The following is a 15,135-nucleotide window of genomic DNA, read 5'->3' as shown; positions in this document are numbered from 1 at the left end:
TGAGGTTGTTTTATAGTTTCTTTTATACTGAGCCAATTCCTTTACTATGCTGAGAATAGATAAAGGAGTGTATGTGATACTTGGCACTCGGTATCTGATGGTTGCCTATTTGTATGACTTAAAGAAGCCATAATGTCCCTCCTTAAGAGACCTACAGAGCATCTAGGTTCCCCTTATGACCACATGTAACCATCACGATACAGTGAATAAAATATCTTTTCAACTATTCAGGGCAGAAAGGCTTACTCTTGAATCCCTGACCAGATTCCCTATAAATTACTAGTAGAGATCAACAAAAAAGTTTAAATTGATGGAAGATACCTCTGGATACAACAGAATATTACAGGCCAGTTTTGCAGACAGTCTGTTATTTTATTGCACAGATTTCATTTAAAGAACAAAATGCACCATCAATGTTTGGAGAGTTTAGGGTCTTGGATACCGGTACACCATCAGTGTTTGCACCCGTAAAGCCAAATTCAACAGTACGATTTATGTTAAACAATACCACTTCAAGACAGCTAACAGAATGAAAATAGAAAAGGGAGAAAGTTTTTAAAATATGTTAAATTGAAGCATATGCAAGTGTAGGATTAAAAACTATATCCTACAAACCTGGAAATCAAGAATGTTCTGTGGCATGTCAGTTAGTTATACTCACTTGTGCTATTATTTACGGTATCATTAAAGTCTGTTTGGTTCATTTCCTTCATACTGATGCATTGAGAATTTCAGGAAAACCGTGGTTATAAAAATGAGCAACCCTAAAAAGTATGTACAGATAAATGTAAAATCACAAACTAAAAAATATCCCCACCCCTTGCCCTCACCTTACAAAAGGGAAACATCCCCACGGAGGGCAAGGTCCACAATGCCCTTCCCTACCCCACCCCGCATTCCCAATTCTATCTTTTTCTATTGGTTATAACTAAGTGACCTTGGAGCTGAGAGGAGGGAGGGAACAGAGAGGCATCTCTATGAGGCTCCCATTGTCATCTGTAACAGTTTGAAAGTGTCTTTTATTTCTCTCCCCACACCCAACTCGGCAATGTTTGCAAGATATTTGAAATTTAAAGAGAGAGGAAAAATTTTTTAATATATATATGTGTGTGTACATATATATACATATATATATGTATGACAAAAGAATGCCCAAGAAAAGAGCTAGTAATGGGCAAAACCATGGGAAAAAAATGTGCGGCATTATCTGAGCTAAACATTTCTTTTAAGGCGACAGAAGGAGAAGGAGATGTTAAGACTACAGAATGCCAGACAGCATGCTCTTCTAGAACTTTGGCTTTGGAGCCTGGCAGAGGAGTGGGCTTCCCACCCCCTCGCAGTGGCAAGCGAACCTAGGGCCAGGGGCCCGGCATCTACAGCACCTCCGTGGGCAGGCTGGCAGCTGTCTTATACGTGCGCACTCTTGGCGTGAGTAGGGGAACTGGAGCCTGAAGAGTAGTAGAAACGATTTTCCCCGAACGCCTGGGCATCTCCAGCGCAGCAGACGATGACACAGCCCCCCACGAGGCACAGCACGGCACCGATCCAGCCCGCATACAGGGAGTAGCCAAAGCTCACGATGGTGGTCTCACGGTGGGCGCACACGGGGAACCAGATGGTGGCGACCATGGCGCAGAGAGCTGGGGGGACAAGAAGAGGGCTGTGACTGAGGAGCCCCATCGCACACCCACAAGACCAGGCTCCCCTTCAGTCCACACACGCGCCCCTCTGGCTTCCAACCAACTCCAAAACTCAGCACGCTCAGCTCTGCTCCCTCGCGGACAATCTGAACCTAAAGGTTGACATCTATCTCACATCAACTCTGTGAGACCCTGTGGACTGTAGCCTGCCAGGCTCCTGTCCACGGAGTTCTCCAGGTAAGAATACTGGACTGGGTTGCCATGCCCTTCTCCAGAGGATCTTCCCCAGAAACAAAAGTCCAATGTAAAAACCTAGAAATAAATCATTTAAGTCCAAAAACTATGCATCTGTATTTATTTATATATCCTGACTTTATATACTTATAATTCTATTCTTACACTTCCTTAATTGTATTGTAATTATCTCTTTACAACTCTATTCCCCATTCCAAGTTCTGAGATCCTTGAAGGCAGGGCCCATGTCTTATGTTTGTAAAGTCAGTGTTTAGCTCAGAACCAAGTACAAAGTATGTGCTTGATGTATACCAGGTGAATGACTGGATGACCTGAGCTATTCAGAAATGAGAAACAAGATGGTACCCATTTCAATGTCCACTCTTTTTTTCTATTTGGTCAATTCACAGTACAAAGACCTGAAGAAGCTATACAAATTCTCTTGCTGTGGGGAATACTGCCAGATATCAGCGGAGTATCAGCTAGGAGTCTGAGTCTGATTGTGCTGCTCACAATCACAAAACCTCCACATACACACACACATGAACAGTTCCCAGAGTAAAAGAAGTTACCCATTCAAGGACTGTGACCCATCACAATAAAAGTCATCATCATAAGAAATAGCCTCTTCATCAGTTAGTTTTCCCCTCCTCGTAAGCAAAGTAACAAAACAGGAGAGACAGGAGCCTATAACGATTTTTTAGAAGGTTTTACACGTCTACACCAGCACTGCCAAATAGGGTAGCTAACAAGCTACATGGGCTATCGAACATTTCTTATGAGGCTAGTGAGATTGAAAACCAAATTCTGAGTTTTCATTAAATTTAAGTGAACACGTAGCTAGCGGCTAATGTACTAAGCCACAAAGCTCTAGAAAGTAACTTTATTCTTACTTTGGTATCATCTGATTTCTCATGACTACAACTAGACAGAAATTTTAGGTAAAGCTTTGAGTGGGGGGACTTCCTGGTGGTCCAGTGGTTAAGAATCCACTCCTCAACGCAAAGAACACGTTTGATCCCTGGTTGGGGAACTAAGATCTCACATGTTGCAGGGGGACTAAGGCCTGCCCACTGCAACTAAGACCTGAGGCAGCCAAATAAACATTTTTTAAAACAAATATTAAAATAAATATATTTTTAAAAACTTTAAGTTACGATGTCACATTAAAGTTGACAGGCCAAAATAAACATGTTTCTAATTGTTAGTCATAAACACTTTGATAAATTCAAGGCAGTCGTTGCACTGTTTGCTACCCAGGGAACTCTTGTCACTTCCACTTAGCACACTTTTTCTGATTTCTGCTCATCCTGAGTAATTTTCTAACTGACCTCTATGCCCACAGAGAAAAAACGTAATTTTTCTTTAATAGCACTCAAATCTTACAGCCTTGTACATTAGATCCAAACTAAAGAAAAGATTTAAGTCTTACCCATCTTGAAAGACCTCTTAGACTATTTCATTGCACTTGTCTAGCTTGTACAATAAGGTTTTGTTGACAACACACTAAGCCCATCCCCACAAGGTATGTATAGATATACATAAATAGACATGATTCATGTCCTAAAAATGTACAGATTCTAAGTGAAAGTCAGAGTAAAGAAGTGAATTTGGGGGCTCTGATTGCTCCAACTGGCTTTCTAACAGCCTAAACCCACTCCATTAGTTGTGAACTACTCACATATTTAAGGAGTTTATATATATTATCTTAGATGCTAAAATCTATTCATATGTTAATAACTTCACTTTATTTAAACAGCAAAGCCCCATCATGCCAGCTTCTGTAAAATTTTTATATGAGATTGAGAAGATGTATTTTCCTTCTGTGAATAGAGTATACTCAAAAAGACCAGCTGATCTGATTGACCAAACCTTCCCTTTCCAGCACAGGGCTTTAAAGATCTATGATACATTTTTTTCTTTCTCTTCCTCTGGCCACAGATTCCAAGTCTGGCACTCTTGGAGAACTGCTTGGCTATTGTCATAGTTATAATCTAGAGTGTCTGAGCCAGAAAGAATTGCTCTAGATTCTCCACATCAAAGTATGATCCAGCTACACACGCTTAAATACCAAAAGGGGGCATTTGTTCTGAGATGGACAATCTAGCAAGAGCTTCCAAACACCCATGCTTGATTAGAGGGAAAAGCTGAATTCCATAGGAAAAAAAGATTTGATTCCCAGTTGATGTGGCTCAATCCAATTGATCTTTCCTATAAACAATTAACTGGATTCAAAACAGGTTACGGTTCAAGTAAAGTTTTATATTTTCCAATTATTTACACATATCACACATACACACTCACACACACACATACACACATGGGCATTCTTCACATTTCATTTTAATCTCACTTAACTTCCAGGTTTGGTTTAGATTTTACAGAGTAAGATTTAAATATTGCCTCTAATTTCTCTGAATTCTTCCTCTTTTACTAAGCAAAGTAATAAAACTAGGTTATTTTCATATAGGGAAAGAATCAGGCTCAACATACCAAAAGTAACCATCAGTCTTGATTTTGAGTGTTAGATTTTGTTAGACTTTATTCCTATATAGTTTACTAGGAAAAGGAAAAATCAGAAAAATGTCTAAAGATTTAAATAATGAACTTATAGGACTGGGTGAGTGAGTGGGTGGATGGATGGACAAATGGATAGATGAGAGGTAGACCCATTTCTAGTCTATTCTCCACTTCATTCACACCAAAATAGGCTTCTAAAATTATAAAACTTTAATGTAACTTAACACACTCAAAGCTACAAACTCATGATTTACCTCATTAGATTTCCTTCTTTTACAATCCATGCAAAACAAGGCAAATGAGCACCAGCAGACCGTTTATTTCCTCATAGATAATTGAACTCTGGGTGGAATTCCTGCGGCTCTCAGAGACCAACCACATCAAAAACCACTAGAAGATGACAGACCACCACACAACATGAAGGGAATGAGAGGTTCACTGGGAAGAGTGACCTTCAGTTGAACTCACATTGAAGAATGCTTGAGAACTGAAAAAGGGAGAGTTTACTCAATTTGAGCATGGCTTGAAGGGAAAGAAGAATATGTTTTAATCAGTAAAGTTAAAAATGCAAGTCATATCATACTCAACTAAAAGATGTGAAATGTTAATAGAACTGGCAGTAATTTTGGGCTTTCTTAAAGACACAGAAGGCCTGCTAGACTTATTTCTACTTGCAGACACATACACACGTGTGCACGCGCGAATTTGTAATGATTCTCTCCATATCTGAGGAAAATACAATGTTTTTCTTAAAAACCCACAGTTACCCATAAAGTAAAGAACATGGAAGGGAACTTTCATTTATTTTTATGTCATCAGAATTTAAGTCTCTAAAAATAAGACAGGGGAATTTTAACACTCAGATATTTCTGTTTTTCCCCTTCTACCTTCAGAAGATGCAACAGTTAACTGCACAAGAGGAAAAAAATTTTGCCACTTGCGGGGGAGTAGAAAGGGAAAATCAGAAATATCACCATCTTAAAAATCAAAAGAAGAAGGGGAGAAAGAAAGCTTCACTTTGTAGATAGAGATTCATCTGGACTCGGTCCTCTCACAAGCAAAATTCCATGCTCTTCATAAAGGAAAATAGTCTGTCTCTTTTGATAAATTTCAAATCATTTAATATAATCAATTCTTTAGTTGATAGAAAACAGCCTCATTAAAAGTTATCAATGATCTTGATGTAGCCAAACAGAAAATATTTGGGAAAGCAGTTTTAGAGCAATGAAATATTAAGTGCAGTTTTTCATCTCTTTAGGGTTAGACAACACATATATATGGAGTTAAATAAGTATGATGAAATTAAATGAAATTGGCACAGGTGTTTAGCTTTGGAGGTAACAACCTAGAAAGAGATGGACAGATAGAGAAGCCTAGAGAGACAAAAGAGCAGCAGATTCTTACATTTCTTCCTTCCTCCAACGAACACCTGTTTTCAGACTTTGTCACTTTCTATACTAAGCACTGAAAAAACTTTTAAAAGCATCATTTCTAGATCAAACTAATATTTTTCATTAAACTCACTTAAATTACCCTGAGTTTCATTAGTAATACTGGGGGGGAAAAAAACTTCCTTTATCTGATAACTGAGATTTGCTTCCAAAAGAAAAGTCTGAAGACCGGGAGAGAAGTAGAAGTACAGAGACGAAGCAAGTTGACTGTGAGTTGATCATTACTGGGAATGAGTTTGGGTTCATGGAGTTCATGATACTAGTCTACTTTTGTGTATGTTTGAAATTTTTCACAATAAAAACTTTTTGAAAATCCCCCTCCATGTAACATTTCAGGAGGCATTGAACACAGTCTTCTACAATTGATACTATTATATCATATGATCTAACTGGCTATTCACATCAGCTTGTCACAAAGAAGCCAGTTAACTCAAGGCGACAAGTAGTGAGATTTCTAAGGACCTGTTGGTTGAAGTCACGTGTACTTTGTTGTTTCTCTATAATTTGAAGCCAGAAAAATTTTGGTCCTACTTTCTTCACTTGCCACTCTCTAAATTTTGACAAAAGAAAACCGTGGTGGGATGACACAATGACTTTTATGAATATCTAATATTTACAACAATCATCAAGTCAATGGAATATTTGAGTACATTATTTTCCTAGCTTGTTTTCAACACTTTCCCCTTTATTTCTATTCCACAAATCACTATCTCTTTTTCCTGCACCCTTCAAAAAAAAAAAAAAACAAGCTCCATGGTTATTAGTAAAAAAATTTTTTAATCACAAAGTTCCCAAGTTAAAACCTCCTTTTCAATACAAATAGGATTCCTGGGGCCAAATCTTTTAAAAGGAGGACAGAAGACAAAGAATTCCACGTAGGAATTCCACTTTCCTTTCCTTCCATTCCCTACCCTGTCTCCCCAAGAAACACCAAAATCAAGTACTTTCTAACTTATAGCAAGGTGCAGATTAGTCTGAATCAGAACCAAGCTTGAGCACTTTCAATTGTATAGCTTCCTGTGACTTTTTATAATGGAATAAGCCAAAAACTCAAACCATTAAGCCCTACATTCTAGTTTCCACAAAGCAAGCAAAGGCAGTATTTCCATTAGACCAGGATGTGACGTGGTGTCATCTCTCCTTACCAGTTCCACGTGTGGACATGACCCTGCAGAAATTAGACATGATGGAAGGAATACCCAGTTGCCTTCTAGGCAGCTCCTTTCTAGGTTACCTCTCTATTTCCTGTAACCAACAATAGCTACAAAATAGCAACCATTTGTTGAGCACTTAGTATGTGCCAGACAGGACACTAAATAACTTGGATATCTCATTTCACTGTTCTTACCAACCTCAGAAGTAGGCAGTATTGTCCCCATTTTATATAAAGCCTCAGAGGCTTTAAGTGACTTTAACTGTCCCTGTTCACAGAGCCAGAAAGCGGCAGGTCTGAGATTTAGTACAGTTGGTCTGACTCCACATGATAAGATGAAGCATCTCAAGGCATAGGTATCACCTGCTTCGGCAGGAGCTCTTGAAAAGCCACAGATTAGAATGATATACATCCTGGATCTGAGAAGCCAGATGCTCCTTGAACTACTCATCTGGCTTAAGAAGTCAGCAGCATCAGGCTCCCATTCCTTCCCTCAAAGCAGGAACCAAATCCTCACACCACTGAACTCAGACTCCTGAGACGACAAGCTGTTGTATGGGAGACATAATTTTTTAAACTTTCAGAAAAATAAAGGTTTCTAGAGTCAGGAAGAATGGATTTTAATTAATAGTGCTTACAGTTTTCATTCCAAGATTAGCTTCGACTCTGTTCTGGTTCCCAGGTCCCCACACCCAAAGTGTGCTTGGTCAGGGACCACACCTCACCTGGAGCACTGTCAGTGACCCCGAGGACCCAGCAGGAGCCCAGTGCCAGCTTCTGCTAGAAGAGCCCCAGCAGCCCCTCCCAGCCACACAAAGGGAGCCTTCACTCTCTCCTGCTCCTCCCACCCGCTGCCAGCCGGGAAGCAAGGCTCTTGGGCTCCCAGCAGAGAAGACAGGCGAGGCCAGCAGGTGCCACACTTGAGACAATGAGCTTTACATTTCCAGAGCGGGCGAGCTGGTTCCAGTCTAAACAACACCCAGCCCAAAGGCAAGGGGCGACCCACTGAGAAGTAAATCCGGACAGGAGCAATCAAAGAGGACGCAGGCACCACTGGAGATGCAAGGAGCGGTGCCCTTGTTCCACCATAACAGTGACGGTCCGAAGGGGCAGCCTCCCCACGTGGCGGGGCGTCCAAACACTCGACGCCCCCTCCACCGGCTCCCTCCAGGCTGCAAACAGGGACTGAGGAGCTCCCATCCCTACCTGCCCACCCACCTCACAATCTCCTAAGATTCTGTCTATATCCACCAGCCCACTTGAAAAAGATTAACTGTATATAATTTGACTAGGAAGTTTCAGACAATAGGTTGCTATTTTTTTTTAATAGCCATTATATTCAACTAGATAATTCAGCGGTTTTCAGGAGAGTTTTAAATACCAATTTGTGTGTATGACTTTGCTTTTATGTCTTTATTTCCTACAAGATTTGGGTTTGGGATATTTTCATGTATTCTCTTTTAATGTGACTCTCATACGGATGACCAGGGTTTCTAAAGATGAACACTCAACACAGCAGACCCATTCTTTGGCTTTGGCATCCTCAGAGTCAAAGAGAGAGCCTGCTGGGGCTTCTGTAACACTGTGAGGAAAGTTACAAACAACCGCAAACGTCTAGGATGAGAAGGGTTTCACCTGGATTCTGCAAAACAGCTTACTTGCAGAACTTTGGTCTACTTACTGGAAAGGGAGTTCAGATACAAAGATCTGACCACCAAAAAGCTTCACAAGGAAGGACCCTGTGAGTTGGATGAAACACATGTGATGCTGACCACCATGTGTTCCTCATGGCACTCCCACAGAAATTCTTTGTGGCTGGAACCAAAAGGTCCATGCCCAGATTCTTCTCCCCAAATTATAGAGGTTTTCTGATCTTTTTACTCCTATTCACACATACACAGGCAAGCCCCTCCTCTGAATTCTCCACAGATTCACAAGTCTCTAAACACCTTTACAATCATAGGCACCCCTATTTCTTATGTCCCCCTCACCTCACCAGTGACACTGTGGGTGACCATCACTAAATAGCACTGACCTACACAGAACTCTGACTCCCTACCTTGCCCCCTCAAACACCCAGTCTGATACCAGTTTGGGGATGGAAATTTCCTGTCCCAGGGGAACTTAATTTATATCTAACTTATATCCAGACCAATGTCTCTTCACTGATAGCTCAGTGCATTTTGCAACAAGAGCTGCCATTCTGAAAATGCCTGTCTTCTATTAAGATTTAGAATGGTAGAAATAACCGTCAAAAAAAAACCAAGAGATGAAATCACTGATGAGAGCAAGGACCCTCCCCAGGTTGGTAAACCACGACCCCAGTGTGCAGGCGTAATAGGAACACTGAACAAGCACATGTCATGTCCTTGGTATGAGCTGTCCCTCTCTCCAATCCATGACCTGACCATCTTCTCTCCAACTCTCAAAAGTCATCGCTGGGATCCTCTGCTCTGGGAAACTCCTCCAGTCTGAACCAGATACCTTGCTCTAGGTATGCACAGCCCGTGTACCTTTTCTAGGTAAGCATGTCCCACGCTCTATCAAGATGTCCAAGAATACTCAAGGCAGAGGCTGCCTTCTGTTTGCCAATGTGCCAAGTGTCTACCATGGTGCCTGGCCCTCAGCAAGTGCTCAATGAAATGCGTACAGAATAAAAGATGGAGTGATTCATCACCTAGTGATCTACTACCCTTGACATCTTACTTTTCTCTTGCCCTTCTTTTCCTCTAGTCTTTATATGTTAAGTTCTCAATCTTGGTTGCACTTAAGAGCCACCTGGGAAGCTTTCAAAAAAATATCTTTGCCTGGTCAGCTGTCCAGAAATTCTGAGTCAATGGACCTGCAGTGGGACCTGGGCGCAGGTGTTTCCAAAAACAGACTCCATGGTGAAGCCTGAGTGGAGGGCCACCCTATAACCCTCTTCTGCCCTCTGGTCTCTCTCTTACGTATTCCCTCAAAATCCTTTTTGTTCGTTTTTTCTTATTTTTATGTCCAGTGACTCCCACAGACATTATTTGTCCCTCTGCCTCACCCACCAGGAAACATAAAGGAATACACATGGTGAGGTATTTTCCCCAGTGGATTCACATGTCTTCCTGGCCACATCTCTTGAGCAGCAAGACCTGAGATTCTTCAGGTCCGCTCCGAGTTGGGGTGCTCTACAAAAAGCTGTCTTACCCACAAGAATGAGCATGACACCAGCCAGCTGGGCCCGCCTGTACTTGGCCACACCAGGCTCGTGGCCCATTCGGATGCACGGGAGAACTGTGAGCAGCAGGAGAATAGCCGGCAGACCCAGGACGGAGGCAGCGATCATCAGGGCTCGGCAGGCCTGCACATAGCCTGGAAACAAGAGCGCAGACAGGGTGGGTTAGGCCACAGGTCCCCTTGGATCCTGAATCCCGCCTCACAGAATTCAGCACCATGTGCCTGCTTTCCCTTTGTCCCACTGCAGGACTTCAAATATGTTCAAAGGTGTCCAAACGCAGTGACAGATGAAAGAGAGGCTGGGGGCAGGAGAGACTGAACAAGGATCCCTGGCTTTAGACCACTCATCCAAGTTTCCAAGATGAAGGCGCCAAGAGTCCAATTACACTGTTACATCACCTTCTAAAAGATTCAGATTGAAATCTAAATCTTCCAAGAAGTCTTCTGCTGTTGACGTGCTCTACCTGCGTGACCTTGGCCAAGTGCCTTGACACTTTTCCTCATCTAAAGAGTAAAAATAATAATAGCACCTACGTCTTGCCAATGGAATCTAAGATTCAATTCGTAAATTCATGCAGTGCTCGAACAGTGCCTAACCCAATCTAAGTACTGCAAAAGGGGTCCGCTATTATTACTGGTATTGCCAATAATATTCTGTGTCAAGGCAGTACTTTTATCTCCAGGTGTACTGGGTGATTTTTGTCCCTTAACTATGTGTTTTTAATTCACATTGTGTATAGTGTGTGGTTCTAACTAGACTAAGCTAAGGCTCAGGGTCATTTTCTTGATTATCTCCTGAGAAGCTGCTATGCTCATGAATCCTCTCCCCAAAGATGGTCAGGCTCCCCCACAGTGCCCTGGACATACTTCCACAATGGTCAATTATCCATAAAGGAATCTCTCCAACCCCCCCAAGGATTCTTGGAGAACAGACGCCTGCCTTGGCCTTTGTGGAATTAACACAGTGGTCACAGCAGATGATGCAAACATACAATTATGAATGATGGCGTTAACAAGTTGAATAATAACAGTGGAGCAAAACTACCTGAACTTTATACTCTCCAATAAAATGCCAGGTAACTACTTTATTAAGAAACAGATTAGAATATGTTCAATGTTTATGTAAAATAAATATGAAATGCTGGGAGAATAAGACAGACTTAAACACACTGTTTCTCACTAAAACACTCCTTCTTTCCAAAAAAGGAGGGGAATGGTACATATCTAACCCTCCTCTTTACTCAGTGGAAAGTAGAGCCAGTGGCCTGGGGGAGGAAGAGATAATGGCAAAACCAGAAACAAGCCCCAACTTCTGCCTCATGTGCCAGGACCCTGACACCAAACCAGCCTACCTGTGCACCAAGACCCAACTGCAAGATTGCCTCTTAGCAAGATGTAGTTTGCCAGAATTCAGAGTCCACAGCGACTGACATCACCAACATGAGTTTGAACAAACTCTGGGAGGTGGTGAAGGACAGGGCAGCCTGGCCTGCTGTAGTCCATGGGGCTGCAAAGAGTTGGACACAACTGAGCAATTGAACCGCAGGAGTCCACAAGGGCACTCTCAACCATCGCTCACCTCAGTTTCTTCTGAATTAAGGATAATCAATCAAGTATCTGTTGACCTGAAGACCCCCAGAAAGCAGCTACAGGTGGTCTGAGGCAAGACCTCTGACCACAGGACCGTGCCCCTGTGGCTGAGAACCAGGCCTGGCAAAAAAGAGAGTCAGTCAGCCACCCAGGTTCCAAAATTTATGGCTCAGGCAGTCCACAAGCTAGGTGCCAAGGCCACGTTTGAGAATCTAAAGAAGGAGACTGAGATAAGTCCCTGTCCCCACCTAGAGTGTGAGAGAGGGGACCCCAGGAAGAATGAGTCCCTCCCCAAAACGCACCCCATCTGTGGGATGGTCTGTGTTCTCTGAAAACAAACCACTTTTCACCAAATGCTCAGCAAACTTAATTTCAGGAAAAGGAAGCAGAGAGTAATTATTTGCTTCACTCAGAGTCTAACATATACCATGCCCAGCTTTTAATAAAAAAAAATTAATAAAACTACCATTTATGAAGCCTTTACTACATCTAAGGAGGCTTTTGCATCTCTCATCTCATTTAATCCCCAAAACAATTCTGAAAGATAGAATGAAGAAGACAGCTGGGGTTCATAGAGGTTAGTAACATGTCCCCAGTCACCCAGGTTGTGAGCGCTGGATCCCAGAGTCTGACCCAGATCTACCAACAGCAGCTTTAACTGAAGGCATATCCAGATCTGGGTCCCTGACCTCTGTCATTCTGAAAGTCTAAAATGGAGAGCAGAGCAGGGGAAGATGCAGGAAGGGCAGGATGCTATCTCTATATCTCTGAGGAATTTAAAATGTGGTAGGAGAACCTGATGCCAGGGAAGAGTAAGCGCAGGAGAAGGGAGTGACAGAGGATGAGATGGTTGGATGGCATCATCGACTCAACAGACATGAGTTTGAGCAAACTCTGGGAGATGGTGAAGGACAGGAAAGCCAGGCATGCTGCTGCAGTCCATGGGGTCGCAAAGAGTCAGACACAGTTTAGCGACTGAACAACAAAGTAGAACCTGACTCACAAACAATGAGCAAAAAAAGCCCTTAATCTGCACTAACGGGGAAAAGAGTCAAATATCACGGTAACAAGGAGGAAGGGATAGATTTCAACTACAGAGACCCGGAAACAGGAAGCGTTGAGGTGAGGCTTAAAGAAGGGCAGAGCCTGGACGGGGGACGGGCTGGGGGGGAGGGGGCGGGGAGGAGGCGGGGCTTCCCTGGAGGCTCAGACTGTAAAGTACCTGCCCGCAATGCAGGAGACTCGGGAGACCCGCGTTCCACCCGGTTGCATCCCCTGGAGAAAATAATCGCTACCCACTCCAGCATTCTTGCCCGGAGAATCACATAGACAGAGGAGCCTGGGAGGCTACGGTCCATGGGGTCGCGAAAAGTCGGACACGACTGAGCGACTTTCACACACAGACACACACACACACACACAGACACACACACACACAGACACACACAGACACAGACACAGACACAGACACACACACACACACACACACACACACACACACACACACACACACACAGCCTCTAGGAGGGAGGGAGCGAAAGGCTCACCCAGGGAAGGCAAAAGCCAAAGGATCTCAGGCTGGCGGCCTGGGGCCCCAGTTACTCCGCTTGTTAAAGAAGCCAGGAAAGGCCTTCAGAGGCGCACCATCCTCAAGGCTAGCGGCCCAGAAGGCAGTGGTGCTTACGCCAGGGCAGGGATAAGCCAAGATTCCGAGCAGAAAACCCACAGGGGCGCCCGACACCTTGTCAATCACCCAACTGGCTCGAGGTTTAAATCTGAATTGAAACTGGCCCAGAATTTTCACCGGGGCAGCAAGTAAGGATGGGACTCGAGTGGCGTCGGGGAAAGAGGAGACTAGGCAATCTTCCCTCCCCTCCCCACTGTGGGTCGCTCCCGGAGAGGAGGGGGCGGCCCGCGGCGGTGCGCCTTTTCCTAGGGTGGGTGGGGCCTCCAGCGCACCCGCTCTTCTCTGTCCGACCCCAGGGTGCAGAGCCGCGAAGGGGAGTTGCGGCAGGCCCGACTAATATTACTATTACTAATCGAGGGGCAGAGGGTGGGGGAAAAGAGACAGGCCGCGGGGGCCGCGGGGACCCTTCGGGCGCAGCTAGGAGGACCTTAACTTGGCCAGGACACCTCGGCCGTTCCACAAGGACTGGGAAACTCAGCCTGGGCCTGTTCCGTTTGCAGGAATGCTTGTGTTTCTCTTTTTCCTCCTCGCCCCTGTGGGTACATTCTTACTGGGAAAGCAGGGCGCCTGGGGGAGGTGGGGAGGGGTGGGGGGTGTGGAAGTACTTCTGATCTGTCAAGGACGGTGGGAGCAGGCTGCGGGTGGGGCGGAGGTAATTAACATGCAAGGAGTTCCAACTGTGTGTCCACGTCCCAGTTCATCACCTTCTCAGGGTGACTCGGCCAGTGGTCACCACTATCATCCCAAATTTCAGATAAGAAAACTGAGACCGAGAGAGGTTAATCTCAGGGCTGCCTAATTCCTCCTCAACCGAGTGGTACTGCAGATGTCAAAGGGTGCCCCCCAAACCTTCAAGCGCCCACATATTTCTTTGAACGCCTCCCAATGCCCCCTCCCGCGTCTGCCCAGAGGGAAAGGGTTTATTCAGGAGCAGCCACTTGCGGGGCATGGGGAGGGGTCCTTACCCGGCAGGATGAGGATGTCCACCAGGGGCTTGCAGTGATACAGCCCCGTGGCCATGACGCAGTCGGCCCACAGCCCCTTGGAGCCCAGCTCGTCCAGCTTGCGGCAGGTGGGGATGGTGTAGCCGCATGTCACCACCCAGTCATTGGTAGACGTGGTGACGATGATGCCGATCCATCCCACGAAGCTCGTGACGAAGCCCACTACCTGCAGGCATGTGGCCACCATGGTGGCCAGCTTGGCGTCCCCGCGCCTCGCCCCTTACTAGCTGTGCCCGCGTCCGGGTTGGACGGCGCCTGCCCCTCTCCCGCGCTCTCGAGCCGCCGGCCGGTGACGGCGCGATGCGGGACGCTGGAGGTGGCGGGAGGCCAAGAGAGGCTACAAGCCCAGCTGCGCGACGGGCACCCGGCGGGGATAGCAGAGCGGCTGGGCAGCGCGCCCCCGCCCCCCTCTTTAAACCCCGCAGACCACGCCGGCGAGCTCCAATCCGCGACGGCTCCCTGTCCTCTGGCCAATTGCAGGGCGGGGTCCGGAGTGGGATGTGGAGGGAAGCGGGAGAAGGGGGGCCCGCGGGCGGTCTTTGCACGGTTAGTGTTGGAAATAGCAAAGTTTGGAAATAAAATAAATCGAACCACGTCCCAGTGATGAAGAGCGACAAGAGGGCCCGCGTAGGGCGCGAGTTCTATT

The 15,135-nt window shown here is 45.0% G+C and overlaps 1 protein-coding gene across 1 annotated transcript; it reads right to left on the bottom strand.

Annotated features, from left to right (window-relative positions):
* Window positions 1–351: 351 nt before the first annotated feature.
* On the bottom strand, window positions 352–14,895 carry CLDN11 (claudin 11). Its single transcript, XM_043875251.1, has 3 exons — window positions 14,451–14,895; window positions 10,179–10,343; window positions 352–1,640 (listed from the first exon to the last, which is right to left on the bottom strand). The coding sequence occupies exons 1-3, from the start codon at window positions 14,674–14,676 to the stop codon at window positions 1,408–1,410; spliced, it is 624 nt and encodes a 207-aa protein (XP_043731186.1). The 5' UTR covers window positions 14,677–14,895; the 3' UTR covers window positions 352–1,407.
* Between the last annotated feature and the right edge of the window lie 240 nt (window positions 14,896–15,135).

The sequence above is a fragment of the Cervus elaphus genome, chromosome 19 (genome assembly GCF_910594005.1).
Source record: "Cervus elaphus chromosome 19, mCerEla1.1, whole genome shotgun sequence".
NCBI classification, from domain to species: domain Eukaryota; kingdom Metazoa; phylum Chordata; class Mammalia; order Artiodactyla; family Cervidae; genus Cervus; species Cervus elaphus.
This window is presented reverse-complemented; position numbering and strand designations above follow the sequence as displayed.